Genomic DNA, 24,312 nt, shown 5'->3' on the forward strand with positions numbered 1-24,312 from the left:
TGTGACCCCACAGACGGAAGCCCACCAGGCTCCCCCATCCCTGGGATTCTCCAGGCAAGAACACTGGAGTGGTTTGCCATTTGGACTTCATCAAAATTGAAAACTTTTGCATCAATGGTCCTCTGGCCAGAGGTGGAAGAGATGATGGAAACTGAGGATTTTAATAAACAGGGTAACTGTAAATAACGAGGAGGTCTCTGGAGGAAATAAACTGGGTGATAAATCAGGAAGTATTTTATCCACTTATGGTATTACAACAAAAACACCATAGACTTGAGATTTTTACAAATAAATTTATTTCATATGGTTCTGGAGGCTGTTGTTCAGTCACTAAGTCGTGTCTGACTCTTTTGTGACACTGTGGCCCACCAGGGTCCTCTGTCCATGGGATTTCCCAGGCAAGAATGCTAGAGTGGGTTGCCGTTTCCTTCTCTAGGGGATCTTCTGACCCAGGGATCAAACCTGCATCGCCTACATTGATCGGCGGATTCCTTACCACTGAGCCACCCTTCTGGAGGCTAGAAGTCCAAACTCAAGGCATCTGCAGATTCGGTGTCTGGTGAGAGCCTGCTTCCTGGTTCATGGACGGCTATCTCTGCACTGTGTTCTCATATGACAGAAGGGACCAGGCAGTTCTCGGGGCTCTTATAAGGACCCTAATCATTCATGAGGGCTCCACTCTCATGACATAATCACCTTCCAAAGATTCTACCTCCAAATACCATCACACTGGGGATCAGATTTCAACTAATGAATTCTTGGCAAGGAACACATACATTTAGTCTATACCAGAGAGTTCTCAGGAAAGGCCACTTTAGATTGGACCCTAGTGGAAGCCGTGCCTGTGGAGGTGACCTCTGAGCTGTAACCTGTAGGAGGAAGACTGGGCCATGGAAAAAGGCTGGCAGTGGGCTCATCTAGAGGAAAAATCCATAGGGTGGAGTATTTTAAAAACTCATTTTCCTGAGCTAAGAAGTGTAATTGAGATAAGCACTTGATACTTTGCCACCATGGGCTTGTACAGATTCATCCATCCTTCAAATCATGCAGGATTTTGATGTGGGAAATAAGAAACGTGGGCTTTAAGACAGCCCTGAGAGTAACTGTGTAAAAGAGAGCATATTTTAAAAGAATTATCCTCCTGCCTGGAGATCATGCTTATATGTGGCCATCTCTCTCTTTCTGGAGGTCTGTTCCCTCTTCCACTTCCTAACTTGACATCTGGTAAGAAAGAATTTTGCTTAGCAACTGAAATAAAACCCCCAAAACCCAGAAGTGACACTATCTTAGTTAAAATTAAAAGTTTAATAAAAACATCAAAAATTATGTTCACAATGAGGACTAAAAGTAGGTATCAGGCAGAATTACCAAACAAAGTACTATTCTTTTTACACTTCAAGTAAATCATAAAGTACAAAATCGTAAAACATCAACACATGGGAGGAAAGCACTAAGTCTTTGCAGTGATTTGCCATAAACAGATGTTTTTAAAATGCTACAGTTTAAGGCATTATTTAAAGTTTAATAAACATCTTATTTCAACATACTCTCACAGAATAGTTTTTTTCCTCAAATTAGCTGCAAACTGTTTAGGGAATACTGAAAATGTATTTATAAATCGAGGAGTAATAAATTTGCTAATGCAAAGTTAATAGTGCAATTCCAAAGCATATGCAATTTCAAATGAGGAACAAACTGCCCTGCTCATGACGCAGGGTAACCCACACCATCCATCCAAGATCTGCACAACAAACTCTCCATTCACTCACAGTGCCTAGGCATTTCATTCATTAGGTTTTCTATTTTAATTAACAAAAAATGCTCAAGGCACCTAAAGATTGGCCTGTATGTCATTTATCCATGTTGAAAATGCAGAGAGATAGGCTGCTATGGGATCTAGTGGAGGAAGTACCAAGAAGTGGTACAGGAAGAACTCTCCTGTTATAAACTGGTAGGTTTGAAACAAACAGTGGTACTTCTTATTAATAACTACACAAAGTCCTTAGCTTCTCTAAGCTTGAGCTTCATAGCTACAAAATATCATCCTGTGACTGGACAGTCTGTAAGAATTACATAAGTATTCAACTGAAGCATAAAATATGTTGCCAGAATGAGGAAGGCTCAAAAAGAACAGCTGCTCATATTATATCACGATTCCTTCTATATACGGAATATAATGGGAGAATAAAGGAAAGGCCTGGCCACTTTTGGGGCATGTTCTCTGTGGATAGGTCTGCTCTTCACTGTCTAGGACTGCTCAGACATTTATCATCCTGGCTTCGTGGCAGCAAAAAAGGCCAGTAGCACCCCCATGATTATGATAACGAAAAACACACCCCCATATTTCCAAACACCTCCTGAAAGAGGGCGTTACCTTTTTCGAGAACTGCTCTTTCAGAAGGAGCTTATTTATTAAGAAACAATTTAGTTATCTTAATAAGCAAAAGAATGCCTTCCTGTCTTTGTGAGTCTTCAAGGATGAGATATGTTAGGCCTAGTGGCAGGAAGGAAGAACAGGAAAGGAACGTGCAGTACAGCTCAAATCCTTCCCTTATTAATCCTAGTATCAAAATTCCTGAGCTCACTATTCAGGGCTCAAGTTAAAAGCTAGAGCTACATCCTTGTGGGTAAAGACAGCAGAAAGGAATCCTGCCATGAAGCCACTTCTTCATCTAGGCTCACTGTTGATGTAGTTGAAAGAGAAGGCAAACATATACATTCAGACCATATCCATTCCTCAACATACTGAACAAGGGTTCTCTTCATCCTATGTCTACAAAAAGTAAAAACTAAAATCGTAAAAGGGTAATGATAACAAGTCCCTTAAAACTGACATAAACTCTGTTCCAAGATAAGTTCTAATTCATTGTCACTCAAGCCCACATCCTTCTCTGATGAAGTATTAAAGTCTGAACACCACTTTCATGTTGCCATGGGTCTTAAACAGGTAGGTCTTCCTTCTCCCGGATTTGTTCTCCAGAACTTAACAGCATCTTAGTGATGTCAGTAAAGATATGGGGCATTTGACCATCGTTCAAGCCGAGATGAGTGTCTGCAGTAGCTCAGTGGTAAAGAATCTGCCTGCAATGCAGGAGCCGCAGGAGACCCAGGTTTGATCCGTGGGTCTGGACGATCCCCTGGAGAAGGGAATGGCAACCCATTCTAGTATTCTTGTCTGGAGAATCGCATGGACACAGGAGCCTGGCGGGCAGTCCATAGGATCACAGAGTTGGAGACCACTGAAGTGACTTAGCATGCACACATGCATGCCAAGATATGAGGCAGGTTTTGTTACCACTGCCTTCCATGTGAAAAGACTGAGGCACTGAGAGATGAGATGAAATGCCCACTGGTGGAGCCCACTGGGCATAAAAATCCATATTGCCTGCTTCCCCATCCACTACTTTGGTCGCAATCCCCCAAGTCACATGCATTACTGAAATGGCTGAAGTTTCCTGCAGAGGAACCCCCCCTCAAAAGCAAAAGTCCCCATGTTCGACCCTCTTTCCAATCTCTCTCTGATCTGAGGCCAACCTAGATTTTCAGAGTTGCCAGATCCACTGTCAATTACAGAAGGAAGGCTGTTTAGAAGGATGTGTATTTACATTCTCTGCACCATCTCTTCATGGATATGTTCTTTATCTCTTTGAAATGATTATATTAAATGGATGTGGGGCTAAAGTTAGACCATATTTCCCAGTCAGGATTGGCTTTGAATCCTTAGGCAAAACAAACGTGAAACTCTGCATCAGGCTCACGAACATCAGGAACAACTCCATCTTTGCCAGCTGCTCTCCCATACACACCCGCTTCCCTAAAAATAAGACCAGAAAAAAGGGATTACAAGACCACCCCTTTTCCTACCTCAAAAGGGATACATTTATACAAAAACTCTAAATTGAGTGTTTTAAAGGCAGACACTGAGAAGTTTGAAATAAAATTGCCACATATACCCCAGGGCTTCCCATAGTCTATTAGAATTTTTACCAAGTTCACATTTTAGCTGACTCCTCACAAAAATCTATGCTCATCCTAGATAGAAACTGGAGATGGACCCAACAAGGCGGGCTACCTCGTCTCCTCCTCCATACCTACTTATCTCTTTCCCTGCTCTTACCTGGAAGACTGAAGAGAAGAGACATCCCGTGAGAATCTCCGGAGCATTCCTTTTCTATAGAAAGAAGCCTCCTTGCCCTCATCTAGGGACCTAAAAGAGTAACTGCTGAGATCAGAGATCCCACCCTCTTACCCACCATTCAGGCAGGTCGAAAGCTGCTCTTAACTCTAATAGTTCTCTGGGACTTCAACAATCACCTGGACAACGCAAAAAGGAAGATTTCTAGTCACGTTTAACGATTTAAAATCAACTGCTTTCATTTTTTTTAATATGAAATGAACATAGTGGAGATGCATTATCTAAATTATTTCTCTCATATATTGGCTTGTCAAGAAAGACACATTTTTAAAACAATATCATGAAATAATAAAAGATTCTTCTGGTTCTACTTCTTTCTTAATTATACCATTAAGAAAATAAAAGTTTAACTGACCTATCCCAAAAGGAATAAACGTTTCCTTTTTAATAAGTTGTCCTTGATCATCCAGAAATCGATCAGGGTAGAAATCATTTGGTTTCTCCCAGATGGCTGGGTCTCTGTGTACTGACCATAGGTTGGGTAATATTATTGTGCCTTTAGGAATGGTAAAACCTTGGAGCACTAAAACAGAACAAAACCACAAAATCATTCAACATGCTTTTACTAATAGCTCTCAGTAAACATCACTGTTTGAAAAAAAAGAGCTAGTTATGTATCTAGGTTCTTAAGCTGCTGAGAGTAAACTTTCAGGTACTTTGAGGGCAGGGAAAAGACCTCATTAACTGTCATAGTCTCCACACGATCCCTAGACTCAGCCTAAGACAGAGCACAGGAGCTGCTCTGATGCATGCTGAGTTAATAAACCCAATCAAACCATTAAAAATTATAATTAAGAGAAACATTAAAATAGAAATCATGTGGCATGTCAAGTAAACTGTTCCAAAAAATTATAAATTCCTCCCTGGTGGCTCAGTGGTGAAGAACCCACCTGCCAATGCACGAGGCACAGGTTTGATCCCTGGGTTGGGAAGATCCCCTGGAAGAGGGCATGGTAACCCACTCCTGTATTCTTGACTGGAAAATCCCATGGACAGAGGAGCCTGGCAGCCACACTCCATGGAGTCACAAAGAGTCAAACATAACTTAGCAACTAAACTCAGATGGTAAAGAATCTGCCCGCAATGCAGGAGACCTGTATTTGATCCTGGGTCGGGAAGATCCCCTGGAGAAGGGAATAGCTACCCACTCCATTCTTGTCTGGAGAATTCCATGGACAGAGGAGCCTGGCAGGCTACAGTCCACAGAGTCGCAAAGAGTCAGACATGACTTGAGCGACTTTCACTTCTCTTCACTTCAGACAACTGTAATTTTTATATATAATTTACAGCTCACAGTCTTTTATGTCCACACAACAATGCAATGAAGAAGGTAAACTAAAAGGATATAACAGGACATCAGCACTGGCTCTCACCAGCTGACAAGATCATATGTACTTTAAACAATGCCCCAAAGATGCCGCACATACTTGGTATCTAATTTCCACCCAACTGTTGAGTGATCCAATGTCATTTATAAGTGATTGCCTCCTACAATTGTCTTATAAGTAGATGCAAGGCCATTTCATCACAGGCTGTCTCCAGAGGACAACTCCTGGCTATGAAGGACATTTACAGTCTGAGAGCCTGTATGTCACTGTAGATGAGAGGCTGAAACATGTGCCCTCAGAATCAGATGGGCTCTTCTAATTCTTCACCATTTGTGCTTCAGTTGCAGAATTGTTAAAAACGATGCAGGATAATTCCCAGTTGAACTCCTTAATTCCAAATTTAGGCTAGCTCTTCGGACCTCCAAGAACAGGAGGACTGAGAGGGACCTTTGTTAACTATTGTATCTGCCAATACAGCCACCTTAAAGGGAAGAATTTGCCTGACCAGTGTACATGAGCATGCTCTGAAGCCAAGAGAGCTGTTTACCAGTCAGCCAGTGCTGGAATGCCAGCCAGTACAGCAAACAGGGACAGCGAGGCTGAAGCATCCCCTGGACATTTGATTATCCATGACCATGCCAAACCCCGGCTGCACCCTCACCTCAGGTCCTCTGGGTGAAGGGGCTGGGTTCCCCTCAAGGGCATTCCGAGGAGGAAGGCCCTGGACTTGCCTGTTTTCTCTGAGGTCATGTGAGGGATGGAGAGCGGCACCACAGTGCTCAGCCTCTGCACCTCCATGATGGTGGCTTCTGTGTAGGGCATCTGTGCCTTGTCAGTGAGGGAGGGGGCGCGGTCAGCACCAATGACCCTTGCAATTTCTTCATGAATCTTTTCTATACAAAAAAAAAAAAAAGGAAAGCAGAATCCAAAGGATAAGCCAGGAGAGACTGCCCTCCCATGCACACTTCCCATCACCACACCTGCCCAGCTGGGAAGTCGGCAATAGAAGCTGACTTAGCCTCCGTGAAATGAAGCACCGCTCAGATATCCCAGTAGAGGCAGCTGGTCCCAGGGACTCTGTACCAGCCTGGGACGCTTAATGGAGCATGGCACAGCAGACAGAGGGGCCAAGGGGAAGGTGCACTGGATTCAGGACCAGTCTGAATCACTCTCTCGTATCAGCTTAGAACTGGCTCTCTAAACTTTTACCTGTGATGACGTGTGACAGCTCAACATGACCCCCCCGTGACCCCACTTCTTGGTGGTCACATCTTTGTGCTGTCCCCTCCCACTTTATACCAAACTGGTCTCTGTTACCAATAGAATAGGGAGAAGTAGTGGTATGACCATTCTGAGCTTGGGTTAGAGTTGACCACCATGGCTTTTGTGTGGACCACTCACTCTCGAGTCATTCATTCTGGGAGAAGCTGGCAGCCAAGTCAAGGTCTGAAGGGTAAGGCCCGCCAGCAGTCATGTGGGTGAATCATCTTGCTAGAGGATCCTCTAGTCCTAGTCAAGTCTACAGGTATTTGTTACCCCAGCCACCATCATGATTGTAATTTCCTAAGAAATCCTATGCAGAACATCCAGCCTAAGCTGCTCCAAACTCCTGATCCTCAGAAACTATGTGACATAATGAATGGTTGTTAAGATGCTAAATTTTGGGATAATCTGCTACTCATCAATAGTTAATGAATATAGGTAGGCAAAATCCCATCTACAGTAGGCAGACAATGGTCCCCCAAGATGTCCATAATCCCTTAGAACCTGTGAATATGCTATCTTATATGGTAAAGGGACTTGGATTAAACGAAGGACCTTAAGCTGGGGAGATTATGCTGGATTTTCTCGGTGTGCACAGTCTACTTACATGGGTTTTAAAATTGGAGAACTTTTTCCAGTTGAGTTTAGAATCAGAGGGAGATATGACTATGAAAAAATGGTCGGAGAGATACAAGATTGCTGGCTTCAAAATGGGAGCGACGGGGCCACCAGCCAAAGAAGCTGGAAATGGCAAGGAGATGGATTCTCCTCCAGAGTGTCCAGCAAGGCACGCAGCCCTGCCAATGTCTTGATTTTAGCTCACTGAGACAGTGTCAGACTTCTAAGGTACAGAACTCTAAGATAACAAATTTGTGTTAAGTCACTAAGTGTGTGGTTATTTGTTGTAGGAGCAATGGAAAATGAATACACTTCTTCCCCCTGTCCTTCCACTGTGAACTTCCACTGATATTCACTACCTACTGGTATTGATGTGGTAGAACTAGCTCTGTGACCTTGTGAAAATCACAGAACTCTGGGCCTCTGGTCTCACTTTCAAAAAAGATGCATGGGTTCAGATGATTATGATTCAACTCTAAAAGAGTCTTCTCTAAAGTTCTTTCTTCATCCTAGATTTCACACAGAATCAGACCTGTAGAGATTTAGAGCAGATGCATGCAAGCTGTGGCCTTAGTGCCACTGTCTAGAATCTTGGAGTTTCACTGTTAACACCTTACCAATTCCCTATGAGATGTAAGCATTTCCATTTTGTTTTCCAGCCTGAAGATGTTGCTTATTGATAGGAGCCACAGGATCACCAAGGTTGTTGATCCTGATTTAAATATCCTGGTTTTGCCATGAATAAAGAAAACATCTGTTTATTACCTTGAATGTTGGGGTGCATTGACATATACAGGAGGCACCAAAGCAAAGAGTTAGTTGTGGTATCAGTGCCAGCAATGAAGAGATCGCCGATGATGTAAAATAAGTAATCTTCATCAAACCCACTATTGCTATTATTTTTCTTCTCCTCCTCCACATGGAGAAGATACATGTCTATGAAGTCCTGAGGGTTCTCTACATCCAAAGACTCTCGATGATCTTTGATGATTTTTTTAAGGAAAATGGTTAAATCCTTTTCAATCTGTCTTAATTCCTTAAATGGTCCAAAAGGAAGGTAATAAAGCCAGGAGCATATGTTGACCAGGAGGAGCTGGGTGTTCAGACAAACTTCTAATGCTCGTGACATAAAATTAAGCATTTGCTTAAATTCACTATTGGTGTAATCAAAGCGCCGACCAAAGCACAAAGAGCAAATGATGTTAGAGACGGCGTTGTTGACAATGGGGAAAGGATTGAAAGGGGCGTCTCCGTGCTTTTGCATTTCCTCTTTCACATATCTGAACTCCTCAATAATCTTGGGCTCCAAGCTAAGCTTTCCCAAGCCAAAATGACGAAGAGTTGAATGAGAGAACTTCCTCTGTTGTCTCCAGACTGGACCATAATGTGCAAATACAATCCCTGCAAAAAGAAAACCAAGGAAAGAAGGTGAGAGACAGCAAAGCTTGATTATTAACACTGAAGAGGACCAACCATAAAGTGGACTTGTACTTCTCAAGTCACTTGTGCAAAGCTCATATACGTATAGGTAAGGACCACCAGCCAAGAAGAACGACTGGCAAAATTTAGTTATCCAGATAGTGTATGTTTCTAATAACAAAAATTATATCTAATTTCACTAGAAAACTTTGCTAAAAAGCTTATTATTATAACTCCAGGTGAAATAAGAGAAAACGAGGTTCGATTTCTAGAGTTACCTAAATTTCAAAATCTTATTTTCTTAAAGTGAACCCAGACTTAGAAAATATCTCAAGCTGCTGCTGCTAAGTCACTTCAGTCGTGTCTGACTCTGTGCGACCCCATAGACGGCAGCCCACCAGGCTCCCCCGTCCCTGGGATTCTCCAGGCAAGAACACTGGAGTGGGTCGCCATTTCCTTCTCCAATATCTCAAGCTAGGTACACGCATATTCTAAACATTATGAACACAAGAAGCACAGTAACAGAGCGCACATGAGGGCAGGGATAATATCTGAGTTTGCTCCTCATTAAAATCCAAACTTCTGACATAGGGCTACATACAGAGGAGGAGCTTGTTAAGTATTCGCTGAATACGTGAATGACCCAACTGAATTAGAACGGTGCTCACCAAAGCTTGGATCAAAGAACGGGCAAGTAATCTAAAATGTCTGTTGTTGCAAACAGCCCTAATTTAAAAGCCTCTGAACTCTAGGACATTCACAACCACAGCTTATTTGATTCTCACTTATGTTATACATCTTTCACCATCAACCCCAACAGAATTGCTCTCAGATTTTGTATCAAATTGTTCTCAAATATTCTTTGCTTCCTGTCACTTATTTCATCCTCCTCTTTTCCATGGTGTGCTTTATTGTTTCAGCCAGCTCTTCTTCCTTCCTATTTTTCATCTACTTCATTCCTGCTACCTTCAAGGACATGCTTCATTCACTTAACGAATATTTCTGAATGCCTACTATGTACCAGACACTGGGATGCTGTGAATACAGCTGAGAATGAAATAAAGACCTCTCTCAGTGGTTAAGTCTGTCTATGTAAAATGATTCTCAAAAAAAAAAAAAAGCCATATGGTCTGTTTTGAATGATCAGGTTCATATTCCTGACCGGGATCTTCCACACATCTGCTCAAATACGATATTCTTTCTAGGCCTTCTGTTTAGGTGTTTTATGACTCCCATTTGTCATCAACTACAAATTTTTGTAGGGGTTTCCCAGGTGGTGCTAGTGGTAAAGAACCTGCTTGCCAATGCAGGAGACATAATGAGACATGGGTTTGATCCCTGGGGCGGGAAAATCCCCTGCAGGAGGGCAGGGCAACCCACTCCAATATTCTTGCCTGGAGAATCTCATGGACAGAGGAGCCTGGCAGGCTACAGTCCACGGGGTCAAAAAGAACTGAACACAACTGAAGTGTTGCAGCACAGCGTAGAAATCTTTTTGGACCTCCTGTGTTGAACCCATTTCCCTGGAATCTATGTCTTTTTCTTCTTTCACTACTGAATTTTGTTGAAGCCTATCCTCTAGTAGTTTCCTGGGAAAGGATACATCAGAGACAGATTTTCTAAAGATTTTCAGCACATGTATTAATTGTACCTTTCCCCCTCCATCAGAATTTTGAAAACATTGCTAACAGTATGTTGATGTGTCCTAAAACACACACACCTTCAATGTGACTGCTGCTGCTAAGTCGAGTCAGTCGTGTCTGACTCTGTGCGACCCCAGGCTTCCCAGTCCCTGGGATTCTCCAGGCAAGAACACTGGAGTGGGTTGCCATTTCCTCCTCCAATGCATGAAAGTGAAAAGAGAAAGTGAAGTCGCTCAGTCGTGTCTGACTGTAGCGACCCCATGGACTGCGGCCTACCAGGCTCCTTCGTCCATGGGATTTTCCAGGCAAGAGTACTGGAGTGGGGTGCCATTGCCATACTGCCATACTCCTCTCCAAAGTGGAGAAGACCCCAAAAGTGTGCCTACCAGAAGTATATTAACGATCTCTTGTCAAATAGTTGCCATCACTTGGCAGTTATCGACATTTTATTTTTGCCAGAGGGCTGAAATGTATCTCATCTGATTTTTATTTGCATGTCCCTGACTGTTACAGTGAGTTGGAACAGCTTCTCATATGGCTTTTGCCCAAGTTTCCTATTCTGTGATTTGTGCTTATAAACTGTGCAATTTTCTTCTTATATATTCTACATGCAAAGCAGATACTGTCTTTCACCACGTGAATTGCTTTTTTTCATGTTTTCATGCTACTACTTGATAAACTAGTTTTAAATATGAAGGTAGTTGCATTTACCAATCTTTTCTTAGTGGTTTGTGCTGTGTATCTTATTTTAAAAATCTTTTCCTACCACAGGTTCATAAATACAACTATTTTCTTGTAAAATTAAAACATATTGCTTTTTGACATTTAAGTCTCTATAGCCTACCTGGAGTTTATACTTATGTTAGGTATTCCTGAAGAAGGCGATGGCACCCCACTCCAGTACTCTTGCCTGGAAAATCCCATGGATGAAGGAGCCTGGTAGGCTGCAGTCCATGGAGTCTCGAAGAGTCGGACACGACTGAGCGACTTCACTTTCACTTTCATGCATTGGAGAAGGAAATGGCAACCCACTCCAGTGTTCTTGCCTGGAGAATCCCAGGGACGGGGGAGCCCGGTGGGCTGCCATGGGGTCGCACAGAGTCGGACACGACTGAAGCGACTCAGCAGCAGTAGCAGTAGGTATTCCTACTTGTTGTGAAGAAGGAATCCACTTTACCCCTATTCTGAAAATCTGTTATTCAAGCACCATTAATGGAACAGCTTCTCCTTTTCCCTACTGATCTACACCACTTCCTCTGTCATACATTTGCTGTATGCCGGCAGCTCCATTACAGGTTTTCTAGTCTGCCTTCTTGTATATTGTTGCTGTTGTTTAGTTGCTAAGTTGTGCCCAACTCTTTGGGACCCCATGGACTGTAGCCCGCTAGGCTTCTCTGTCCATGGGATTCCCCAGGCAAGAATACTGGAGTGTATTGCCATTTCCTTCTCTAGGGGATCTTCCCGACCCACATTTCCTACATTAGCATGGAAACATGGGTAATCAAACCCACGTTTCCTGCATTAGCATGCAGATTCTTTATCACTAAGCCACCAGGGTAGCCCACTAGTTTTCAGACCTTTATCCTAAGAAAGGATAGTGAAGGCTCTACAAGGGTTTCCCAGGTGGCTCAGTGTAAAGAATCTGCATGCCAATGCAGGAGACACCCCTGGGTTGGGAAGATCCCCTGGAGAGGGGAATGGCTACCCACTCCAGTATTCTTGCGTGGGGAATCCCATGGACAGAGGAGCCTTGGGCTACAGTCCATGGAGTTGCAAAGAGTCCAACACTATTGAGAGACTAACACTTTCACTTTTCAAGGCTCTACAGTTGCCTTTGAGATCCACTTAAGCTGCGGTCCACAAGTATTGTTTGCATGTCTTTTCAATACATTTGAAGTATAAAGTTTTTCTTCTGTTATTCTCTTTTGCCACCTAGGTTAACTGGCTTATGCTGATTTTTTACATCGATGAGGCTAGCTTTTTAGTCTAGAATGTGATCAATTTTAATAAATCTCCAAATAAAGTAGGGAAGAATTTTTATATAAGCAATTGTTGGGTATAAGGTCCTCTTTTTTTGAGATTTAAAAAAAACTTTTAATTTTATATTGGAGTTATCAGTTCAGTTCAGTTCAGTCACTCAGTCATGTCTGACTCTTTGCGACTCCATGAATCGCAGCACACCAGGCCAATGAACAATGTGATAATTTCAGGTGAACAGCCAAAGGGACCCAGCCACACATATACATGTATCCAATACAACTGAAATTTAGCATTGTAAAATTGTCACTTTGAAACTAAAGAAGAAACCGAAAAGATAGTGATTTTTGCATATTGTTACATGACCTTATTAAGTCTTTTTTTCATATGAAGGACGAGAGCACTAAAAAATGATCCACTACAGGTAAAAATACACCAAGCCTGCCACTGTAAGGTCCTTCCCAACAAAGAAAGCTGCTAACTGTTAGAATCACATCTTCTTTATCCTTACCAAGTTTTTATCTGCCTGATCTCTCAACTATTCAAATACTTATGTTAAAATATTTTGCTCTAATGGTACTTATCAATTTCTTTTTGCAATTATGTAAGTTTTTGTTGTGTGTATATATATATATTTTTAAGAATTAAAATATATAATTAAAATACACAAAAATTTTATGTATCTATGTTGTATATGCCAGACAACATTGTCAGCTACATTCAAATTTAGAAATATTTTATCTTCCTGGTTAAAAAAAAAGGGTTCCTGTTATCATCATGTAATGCCTTCCTTATTCTTTCTTTCTTTCGTTCGTTTTGGGGCTGTACTGGGTCTTCGTTGCTGCACTCCGGCTGTCTCTAGTTGCGGCGAGTGGGGGCTGCTCTCTAGGTGCAGTGCACAGGCTTTTCATCTTGCATGGTACAAGGTCATATCTCTCTGCCCTCATTCCCCTCCCTACTTCAAATCACTGGCTGACCAAGAGGTCACTAAAATCCAAAGCTCTTCAAAAGCATCTATTTTCTGCAGGGAAGGTGGTGGTGATAAGGAACTGGTCTAACTACAGTTTATATGCACTTCTAGCAATTGCTGTTTTCAGCTCTCTGGCTCATCCCTATCTCCTGCAATCACTGGTACCTCCGATTCCTGAGCCTTTCTGGGATTCCTTAGGAAGAACTGGACCACACTCCATTAGTACCTCCCCCTGCAGAAACCTAAGGGTGGTCACCCACCACTCTCTGAAGTCATCTGCCAATCCTGTCTCCGTTTTTTGTCTTCAGATGTTGTGGTACGGGGTTATAGGAACATTTCATCATGGATGGGGTAGGTGCTTCTGTGAAAAGTTCCTCTGGCATAGTGTGTGATTTTCAAGAAGGAATAAAAATTTATTAACTACCCCTGAAACTAGACTCTCTTTGTTTACTAAACCCCCATAAACTATTTTCTAGGGAACCACAGCTTAATCACACTTCCTGTCTTGAACCATGCCCAATCTTTTGCTGCTGTCAGCATTCAGAGGCTGTGTTATTGGGCTCCCTTCTCTTTCCTTGGAAAGATATGGTCTCTCACTCTAACTTCAGGATTTTATCCTAATTTTAACTGCCATCTAATTTAAGATGTCACATTGTCACATATGACATCTCTGGTCTGTCCTATTTCTCAAGGGATTTTATTCTTTTGTTAGGTCTTCAGTCTGTGTCACCTACTCATCATCTTTCAAACTCTCACCTTTAAACTTATCTTTAAATCCATACATTTGGATTTTAGAAACATTTTGTCTAGCAAAATGCCCTCTATTAGTTTTTCCAATATTTATTTAGAGTCCCCTATGTGCCAGCTACTAAGGGCATATGGATTTAAAAGACACAGTCGCTGTTCTCGAGATGCTTTCAGTTTTTTTGAGGAACTGGATAAATCAACAACTCTACTGTTTTATGCTGGACTCTACTGAAGTTGCATAGCATATTGAAATGTTGTCTGGTGGGTTGCACTAAAGTTGCATAAGTGGTATGTATGGTATTGAGTGTTGCATTGTTGGGCTGTACAGGATTGAACGCTGTATGTTGGACTATACGGAATGTTCTGTTGTTGGGATACATTGTATTAAATGTTGTATGTTGGAGGCTACTGAGGTTTCAGTGTAGACAAGGGAAAGAGCACCCTGTCAGCTGAGTGAAAGCAGTACTTCTCAGACAGGACATCTGGGTGATACTTCATTTGTAAATAAGGATGTATATGAAGGCACATTTTAGAAAAATAAAGAACTTGGGGAAAGTTAAAAAGGGGCTGGTTTATCTTTAGGGAAAAATTCAGGTTTAGATAAGGTGGGGGAAAGGAGGGAACCCTCTCAAGAGAGGCTGGTCCTTGGCCATTGGGTATTGACAGCAACTTGACAGATATGAGGACTTCCCCAGTAGCTCAGATGGTAAAGAATCTGCCTCACATGCAGGAGACCTGGGTTTGATCCCTGGGTCAGGAAGATCCCCTGGAGTAGGAAATGACAACCCACTCCAGTATTCTTACCTGGAGAATTCCAGGGACAGAGGAGCCTGGCAGGCTACAGTCCATGGGGTTGCAAAAGTCGGACACAACTGAGAGACTAACACTTTCACTTCGACAGATATGAAGTGCAAGACGTAAGAGGTGTCCAAGGAGACAGTGTCTGAGAATGTCAGGGATGAGAGGCATGGACAGAATTCATGGCATCAGGTTTCAAACCTTGTAAAATACCCTGGTCGGGAAGCCAGAATGGCTTAGAGTCTTAGAGTGTTTGGAAGAGGTTCAGGCACATCTTCCAATTGTTGACACCTCCATTCTTTTTTTTTTTTTTTTTTTTTTTTTGACATTGGTGGCTCAGAGGTTAAAGCATCTGCCTACAATGAGGGAGACCCGGGTTTGATCCCTGGGTCAGGAAGATCCCCTGGAGAAGGAAATGGCAACCCACTCCAGTATTCTTGCCTGGGAAATCCCATGGACAGAGGAGCCTGGTGGCCTACAGTCCACAGGATCGCAAAGAGCTGGACACGACTGAGTGACTTCACACTATTTTCTTATGTATACAATGGTTGTCTACAAAGACTTCATCTCAAGGGGATAAAAACCACTGAAAAATAAAAATGACTGCAAAGCAAAATCAGGACTCTGGTTTGGAAATGACAAAACATACCCTCAAGCTAGTTTGGCAAAAAGGCCAAGTAGGCTGTGGACGGAATAAAAAAGCAGAAAGAGCTGGGTGTCACCACCTCAGAGAGGACTAAACATCACAGAACCCCTTCTCTCCGCACCCCCTTTCACTTCTTTCTTACTGTGAACCAGCTTTTCCAAGAATCAGGAGCTACCCTGAGATGCCCATTCTCCCATTTTCACCACTACAGAGAAAAGCCCTTCTAAAACCCTCTATTCTCTAGTTATAACCTGAAAAATGCAGGAGAAGGACTCAAGTGTTTCAGTCAGGTATTCCATGGTGATACCACTTCGGAATAATTTACATTTATTAGTTTTGCCTTGAGGTTTTCAAACTATGCCATTCTGGTAAGTAAAGTACTTCTTGGGTAGACTTGGCTCTGACTTAATAAACTTCTTTTATTTGAAGTACAGTTGATTTACAATATTATATTAATTTCAGGTATACAAAATTAGTTTCAGGTATACAAGATGATTCTGTATTTTTAAAATATACTCCATTTAACATTATTATTAATATTGGCTATATTCCTTGTAATGTACAATATACCCTTGTAGCTTATTTATTTCATACCTAGTAGTGTGTACCTCTTAACCTGACTTTGTAGCTTTATTAACTATTCCTGCTCAGGAACAGAATCAGATGGATCAATAGGTTTGATGGGCATAGCTAACGTAGAACATCTTTATGGCCTATCTAGCTGACTATAGTTTTTATGTTTAAAAACAACATCAACTTGTCTAAGCACAATCATTTGAAAAACTCAAATAACTTTCCTACATGCTAGAACTCGTTGACAATGTGTTAAGTGAACAATTTCTAGCACATCACTGTTCATGAAACATTCCTTCTCTGCTAGTCTCACCCACTTTAGCAGCAAAATTCTTTAAAAACAATTTCTTGTAAGAAACATTTAATAACACTATTGGTCTCCAGTTCCTAATATCACCTTCTCTTATAGCCTACACATCCTCCTTCTGGCTTTTATATTTTACATTTTCACATTTTATAATGTTTCTGTTGGAAATGACACTGAAGGGAGTGAGCAGGGAGTGAGGAATGCCTGGGCATTCCTCAAATCTTGCTGAGTCTCTCAGCCTTTCACTCCTGTGGCCAATCTCCTTCAAGCTGACCATGCCATCCACTTCTAGATCTAGAAGTCAACCCAGAACTCATCTGCTCCTTTATCCCTTGATGGTCATCTTGAGATAAATTTACCTTCTCCCATTTTATTCTTCACCTTTGAAACAATTCCATTAAAAGATTCCTTGACTATCTACATTTTCCTGTGCAGATGGCCTATTGTTTATTCCAAGTAAAATCCATAAGCATTTCCCTTGTTACATATGGTTCTTGCTTTACCTTCTCCTGTCAATCACCTTCACTAGCAACAGAAATTTCTTCCAGCACATTTGCCCAACATACATCCACCAGAACACCAGAGCAGCATCACCTGAGAAGTCCTAGCTGTGTCTTGGGGGAATTAATACTTTTAGGTCAGACACTGCAGCAGCAAATTATCCTGGGCACCCAAGACTTTCCCCATAAGGAGGGATCTAATAACAAACTGTGATCCAACTAATACTTAAAAACTGCCTTGTTATATATAACAACTACCTTATATATGTAATAATAACCGCATTATATATAACTACCTTATTATGTATAATAATAAATGCCTTACAATATATTTATGTTAATAACTACCTTATTATATCTAATAAGGCAGTTTTTAAGTATAGTTGGATCACAGCTTGTTATTAGATCCCTCCTTATTTAGGGAAGTCTTGGGAGCCAGGGATAATTTGGTGCTTCACTTAAAGTATTAATTCCCCCAAGAGACAAAGCCTATTGTACACAGTGAGTGAGTCAGAAGGAGAAAGACAAACATTGTATATTAACGCATGTATATGACATTACTTTGCCAACAAAGGTTTGTCTAGTCAAGGCTATGGTTTTTCCTGTGGTCATGTATGGATGTGAGAGTTGGACTATAAAGAAAGCTGAGCGCCGAAGAATTGATGCTTTTGAACTGTGGTGTTGGAGAAGACTCTTGAGAGTCCCTTGGACTGCAAGGAGATCCAACCAGTCCATTTTGAAGGAGATCAGCCCTGGGTGTTCTTTGGAAGGACTGATGCTAAAGCTGAAACTCCAGTACTTTGGCCACCTCATGTGAAGAGTTGACTCATTGGAAAAGACTCTGATGCTGGGAGGGATTGGGGGCAGGGGGAGAAGGGGACGACAGAGGATGAGATGGCTGGATGGCATCACTGACTCGATGGACGTGAGTCTCAGTGAACTTCGGGAGTTGGCGATGGACAGGGAGGCCTGGCGTGCTGCGATTCACGGGGTCGCAAAGAGTCGGACACGACTGAGCGACTGATCTGATCTGATGGCATCTGGAAAGACGGTGCTGATGAGCCTATCTGCAGGGCAACAGTGGACACAGACACAGAGGACAAGCTTGTGGACACAGTGGGGGAAGGGGGACTCATGGAGAGAGCAGCATGGAAACACACAGGCTACCATATGCAAAACAGAGCCGGTGGGGATTCGCTGCTGACACATGGAGCTCAGCCCAGGGCTCTGTGACAGTCTAGAGGGGTAGGACGAGGGGGCAGATAGGAGGGAGGTTTAAGGGGGAGCCTGTGACTGATTCATGTTGATGTATGGCAGAAACCAGCACAGAATTGTAAAGCAATTATCTTCCAATTAAAAAAAAAAACACCTTCCTTATTATGGATTATTAACCAAACTATACATCCACCAAGAAGGACCTCAACGAAGAAAATCTAATTCTTACCTTTAAAAAATCAGGAGGAAAAGACAGACAAGCAACAAAAGTGACAATACAATGTGGTCAGTACAACAGTAGGTGCTTGGTGCACGCATTCATTCATTTCTTGACTACTTACTCTGTGCCAATTAGTGGGGGTGCAGTGGTTAAAATGACCTAAGTCTTTACCCTCACAGAGGTCACGTTCTGGAGGGAGGTGGGGTTGGTAATAGACTAAATGCTTTCAAAATGTTCAATGAATGAGTTTGGTGAAATATGAATGAGATTAAGTTATGATATTGGATAGTGTCTAAACTAGAAGTGAAAGGTGACACTTGACTTAAGAGATGATAAAGAGTCAGCCAAGTACAAAGTTATTCCAGGCCCAAGGATAACAAAACCCAGTAGCCTGAAGCAGTCACCAACTTGCCAGGAAGCAGCTTAGTGTGTCCAGAGCAGACACTGTACTTGAAATGTACAAGGAAGGTATGAGTAGAAAAACATAAAGTCCAAAAGGCAAACAGACGCCAGACCCTTTAGGGTACAGAACAGGGTCAGAAGCAATTGGTTTCAGTGGCAGAGTGACATGATTTGTTCTGATTCGTAGTTTTTTGTTTTTCTTTTAAGAGATCCCTTTGATTGATGTATATATGAATGATTGGAGCAGAAGCAAGCAGGCTAGTTAAGAGGTTTCTGCAGTAAGAGATGAGAACTGACTGTAGCTTGGATAAGCTGGAGATGGGTAAAAGTGAATGGATACAGCACATGGATGTATCTGCAGTAGGAACTGATGAGACTTATTGACTGACTGGTAGGGAATGGGATGAGAGTTTAACTGAAAACAGTGGTATCACAGAGAAAAGAATAGCGCACCTCTGCCTGGGAGGGTAGAGAAATATGTCATAGAACACATCCTCAGAGAGGAGACATTGAAGCAGGTATGAGGAAACAGAGCACAAGTATTAGTGAGGATGTGGAGAAACTGGAATGTTGGCCGTTGCAGGTAGGAATGTGGGCCATTGCTGGTAGGAATGTAAAATGGCGCAGCTGCTATGGAAAATGGTATGGCAGTCACTCAAAAATTAAACACTGAGTTCCCTATGATCAAGCAATTCCATTTCTGGATTTACACCCAGAAGAACTGACAGCAGCACTTTGAGCAGTTATTTGTGGATACACCATGTTCACAGCAGCATTTTTCACAATAGTCTGAAGACGGAAGTACCCAATAGTCCATCAAGGAGGAATGGACAAACAAAGTGCAGTGCAAACGTTAAATGGAACAGCAGTCACTCTTAAAAGGAAGAAAATCCTCACACGTGCCACAAGATGGATGACCCTTAAAACATTGTATGAGGTGAAATGTATCCGTCACAAAAGGATAAATACTGCATGATTCCACTTAAATAAATTACCTAGGATGGAAAATAGAATGATGGTTGCCAGAGGTTAGAGACTTTAATGTTTCGGGGGTGTTTAGTGTTTATTTAATGGGTATGAAGTTCCAGTTTTGAAAGATGAAGAGGGTTCTGGAGATAGCGGAGATACTTTCACAATGTTATTGACTTAATGACGCTGAACTGTATGCTTAAAAATGATTAAGATGGTAAATTTTATGCTATCTGTACTTCACCTCATTAAAAAAGAGAGAGAGAGAGAGAAGAAAAGCAGGCAGAAGTTCTCCAGGTGGCCATGAGATCGGAAGAGAATTCCAGGTAGAAGCAGCAGCCTGTGTGAAGGCGTGCAGAGGATGAGGTGTGGACTATGACATGTGTAATTTGTTTTTCAGTAATATCAAAATTAATGTTTTAAACATTAAAATATTAAGATCGTCTTTACTATTCATTTAAAATCCTGATGCAAAAATCTGGCTTAATCAGGGTCTAAAAAGCCTGAATCTCTTTATGCCACATTCCAAGAAGGGGAAGCAGCAGTTCATTTACTTAACAGTTACTGGCTCCTACTTCCAGGTGGCACAATGGTGAAGTATTTGCCTGCCAATGTAGGAGATGCAAGAGACAAGGTGTTCAACCCCTGGGTCAGGAGATTCCCTGGAGAAGGGAATGGCAGCCCACTCCAGCGTTCTTATCTGAAAAATTCCAGGGACAGAGGAGCCTGGTGGGCTACAGTCCATGGGGTCGCCAAGAGTCAGACACGACTGAGCACACACACACTATACTACTGCGCTACTGCACGCCGGGAAGGACGAGGAATTACTCTGTCCTCCTGGATGTCAGTCTAGTGGTGAAGACACAACTTTGGGCCCAAGGTTAGAAAATCCTGAAGCCTCAGGACTGATAGCGAAGGAAAAGTACTTTTGCAATTAAACAAGTTCTAACAAGGGAGCCTAACTTACCTGCTGCAGAAGTGAGGGAAAAAAAAAAAAAAAACTCCCTGCAGCAAAGACATTGAAATTAACATCTGAGTTAAGGATAGGATTGGCACAGATGGAAAAATAGTCTGGGACCCGTGCCGGCCAATACAACAGAGGGAACACTGATAAATAAAGGGCAACTGTGATATTCGACTGCAGCAGATGTTTACCAACCCTCAAAACTGCCCAACTTAGACTTCCATAAGCAGGAATCAGAGAGGCTCTGAACCTGATGTATTAGGTTTGTCAGTTGGCTCCTATCCTATGGGAAAATAATCACATTAAATTCTTGCACTCAGAAGGCCAACGGTGTAAATATCCCTCTCTCTTTTTAACCAGGCCAAAGTTCCTCGTCGGGAACACAGCCTGAAGAGTGAGGCCCCGTTCTGGGAAGGAGTGAATACTCCTGGGGCGGATGGAGCCTATCCCAGCTGGATGGACGGGATCCGGGAGTGGGAGGAGCGCCTCCCTCCACCTCCGGGTGCAGGTGCGCGGCGGGCCGGGTGCGCGGCCTCAGGGGCACAGAACCCACAGCCTCTGCGCACCTGCAGCCCCAGCCGCGCGTTCACAGGGCCCGTGACCCCGAGGCGCGGCCCAGCTCACCCTTTCCCTTGGTCATGATGGAGGTCAGCGGCACCCGCGGGCGGTCGCTGAAGACCTCGGCCTGCTGCACCAGCGCCTCCCGCACGCTGTGGAAGTCGTTGAGGACCACCACCAGGTAGTGGCCGATGAAGAAGCTAAAGATGTTGCCGTACACACGGCCCAGGTCGGCCAGGAGCAACTGCACGCCCTGGCCCGAGGCATTCATTCCTCCGTTTCTCGCTCGGCGATACGGCCAGCTCTTCCTTCGGAGAAAACGCGGCAGCAGCACGAAGCCGAAGTTGCCCACCACGGGCCAGGGCGCGGGCCCGGGGGGGATGCCCCGCTCCGGGAGCCGCCACAGCCAGCTCCAGCCCAGCAGCGCGGCGAGGACGAGCAGCAGCAGCGCGCCGCCCGTGGGGTCCAGCCGCAGCAGCCCCGGGGGCGCGTGCAGGAGGCGCAGAGGCCAGGCCGCGTCCTCGGTGGGGGGCTGGGGAAGCCCGGGGGAGGCCATGGCCTGTGCACCGGTGTCCGCAGCCTCTTGCCGCAGACCCCCCAAGAGTCTCCCAGACACTGGTGCCGGGCCCCAGGGCCAACTTCCCTGGGCGCCCAGGGGCGGGGAGGAGACGCGGATGCCACTCCGGATTGGCTGCACCCACCGCCTCCGCCTGTCCCTCCAATCAGCGTCGCCCGAGCTGAAACGGGGACGCGCTTGCAACCGCGCTGTTGAGGTCCGCGGACCCGGCTGGGCTCGCGCCCCTCCGCTGGGTCGGACTTAGCAGTGACCTACGCCTGAAAAAAAGATACTCGCACATATTTACGCTCTGATTGGTTATCGGACTTCCTGTGTCCATTGTCAGTTGCGTGCTTAAACCGTGCCAGGTCAATAGGCCCCTCTTATGACTCAGCCTAAACATTAGCACTTTTACCCTGAGCTGGGAGAGAGGTCCTCGCCCCGTCTCCTGGAGCAAAAAGACAGGATTGCTGCTTTATCTAAATCGGGATTCGGAGAAAGAAATGACCCTTTCTTCCACCCAGAAACAGCAGGGTGATGGAAATGCAATGTGTAGAATTTGTAGATGTAGGTGACCAACGCTTTGGAAAGGATGGGTGGGGAATAGTCGTGAGAGGGCGGGGGAGGGCGGGTGATGGAATAAAGCGCGTAGAACTTGCGGCAGGCGGTGGTAATATCTCTTTTGTGAGGAAAGTGAAAGCTCAGCGTGCGTTTCAGCGTGTGGCCGAGGTAAAGCACGAGACCTAATCCAGAAATTTGCTTGGAGGGTTTAATTAGCTAACAATATAAAAAGCAGGTTGTGCGATGAGGGGTGACAGTATCGTTCTAGCTATGATACCAAACCAGAAATGCTGAGGTTGGCATATTAAGAATTGTGTAATGCTTTCCAAGTCTGTCTTTAATTTTCCATAATTATGGCTCCTCCCTTTTTTCTGACAGCGCACAGGATATAATTGCATTCACATTGTTTTCCTAAGTAAGTCTCTTCTGTGATGCAGCTAGGAAGTATTATGGGCTGAATTGTGTTCACCTGAAATTCATATATTGACGTCCTAAGCCCGAGTACCTCAGAATGCGACTGTATTTGGAGACAGGGCCTTTAAAGAGGTAGAGTAAAATGAGGTCATGTAAGTGGGCCCTAACCCAGTATGACTGGTGTCTTTTTAAGAAGAGATTAGGACAGCAACAGACACAGAGGGAAGACCGTGTGAAAACACAGGAGGAAGATGGCCATCTACAAGACAGGGAGAAAGGACTCAGAATGAGATCAACCCTACCAACACCTTGATTCTTAGATTTCTAGCCTCCAGAAATTGAGGAAGTCTGTAGTACTTTGTTATGGCAGCCCTTGCAAACTAATTCAGAAAGGGAGCCCTTGTTCATAATACATACTATGGATAAATTATTTTAACATGAAACATATAGCTCATCCAGTGCTTCTTAAGGATGAATTTTCCCAAATGATATTCAGGCCTTTCTTGTCAGAAAAAGGAATACTGTCTACTTCATCCATCCTATTTTAAATAGAGGAATAATATAATAATCAGTAGCAGTAAAGGAAAGGAATACCAAAAGATCTTTGGGGTGGGGAGAGAGGGAAAGGAAGAGGAGAGGAGTATTAAGGGAAACATTTTTAAATGGAATCCCCAAAGATCATTTAAACTACTCACCTTCCCACTGGAATCCTTCTTGCTGGATTTCAGCCAGAATTGTTGGTAACAGTATATCCAAAATGTCTAAGTACTATTATTTTGTTATCAAGAGTGGTGTTAAATCTTTAAAAGAGAGGTGTTAAATTACTCTATTTGTAAAACTACAATTGTCCAGCCGGCTTGTAATTCCCTGGGAGGTAAATGCTACACAGGATACCCATCCAGAGTCAGTGAGCATGAACAGAGAGAGCTTACGGCTTAAGAAGAGTTTGCAAAACGTAATGAAAGGAAAAGTTGAAATACTAATTATATTATTTAGTTGCACAACTCTACTCGCCATTTAAAAATTAAATCCTTCATTTCCTTTAAGTTCCTATGATTTGCTTCATATATACTCCTTCATACATACTTCCACTTATGGTATATAGGTACTTCTATGCATGTTCTCTGAGCGTCCATTTGCCCTACAGGAAACTGGGTTAACCAATGTGCCTACATCAAGTGTAAGGATTACATGAAGTAATTAGCACAATGTCTAGCATTTAGTTCAGGCTCAATGAGTACAAGCGGCAATGGTAATAATTATCTCTGGGCCCTGACTCTACAGGTTGGTGGTATTGCCTTCCTTTTTCACCTCTTGCAACTTCACCTGCCTTTTCCAAAATTAGATTGTGAGACTGGCCAGTATATTAACTTGCTTTCTATACTCAGCCTTTCAGACTTGTATGATGAATAAATAAACTGGCCCATCTTTAATATTACCCATATCATTCTTCTCTAGTTGAATGTATT

The 24,312-nt window shown here is 43.2% G+C and overlaps 1 protein-coding gene across 2 annotated transcripts; it reads right to left on the minus strand.

The window, feature by feature from the left end:
- Positions 1 to 1,286: 1,286 nt before the first annotated feature.
- On the minus strand, positions 1,287 to 22,419 carry CYP2U1 (cytochrome P450 family 2 subfamily U member 1). 2 transcript variants are annotated; one of them, XM_005896247.2, is made up of 5 exons: positions 21,379 to 22,411; positions 8,170 to 8,805; positions 6,255 to 6,416; positions 4,551 to 4,718; positions 1,287 to 3,814 (listed from the first exon to the last, which is right to left on the minus strand). In XM_005896247.2, exons 1-5 carry the CDS (start codon positions 21,866 to 21,868, stop codon positions 3,639 to 3,641), a joined length of 1,632 nt encoding a protein of 543 aa, XP_005896309.1. In that variant the 5' UTR covers positions 21,869 to 22,411; the 3' UTR covers positions 1,287 to 3,638. The 2 variants fall into 2 exon arrangements, with proteins under 2 accessions (XP_005896309.1, XP_070228130.1); XM_070372029.1 differs by lacking the exon at positions 6,255 to 6,416 and having other exon boundaries at positions 21,379 to 22,419.
- Positions 22,420 to 24,312: the final 1,893 nt, after the last annotated feature.

The sequence above is a fragment of the Bos mutus genome, chromosome 6 (assembly GCF_027580195.1).
Source record: "Bos mutus isolate GX-2022 chromosome 6, NWIPB_WYAK_1.1, whole genome shotgun sequence".
Taxonomy (NCBI): domain Eukaryota; kingdom Metazoa; phylum Chordata; class Mammalia; order Artiodactyla; family Bovidae; genus Bos; species Bos mutus.

What these genes read in the sequence shown, in the direction of transcription:
- CYP2U1 (XM_005896247.2), bottom strand. Translation starts at nt 21,868, where the DNA reads ATGGCCTCCCCCGGGCTTCCCCAGCCCCCCACCGAGGACGCGGCCTGG. An exon ending in CATCATGACCAAGGGAAAGG is followed by an intron (nt 8,806 to 21,378) that starts GTGAGCTGGGCC and finishes TTCTTTTTGCAG; the next exon opens with GGATTGTATTTGCACATTAT. An exon ending in CATGACCTCAGAGAAAACAG is followed by an intron (nt 4,719 to 6,254) that starts GCAAGTCCAGGG and finishes GTTCTGTTTTAG; the next exon opens with TGCTCCAAGGTTTTACCATT.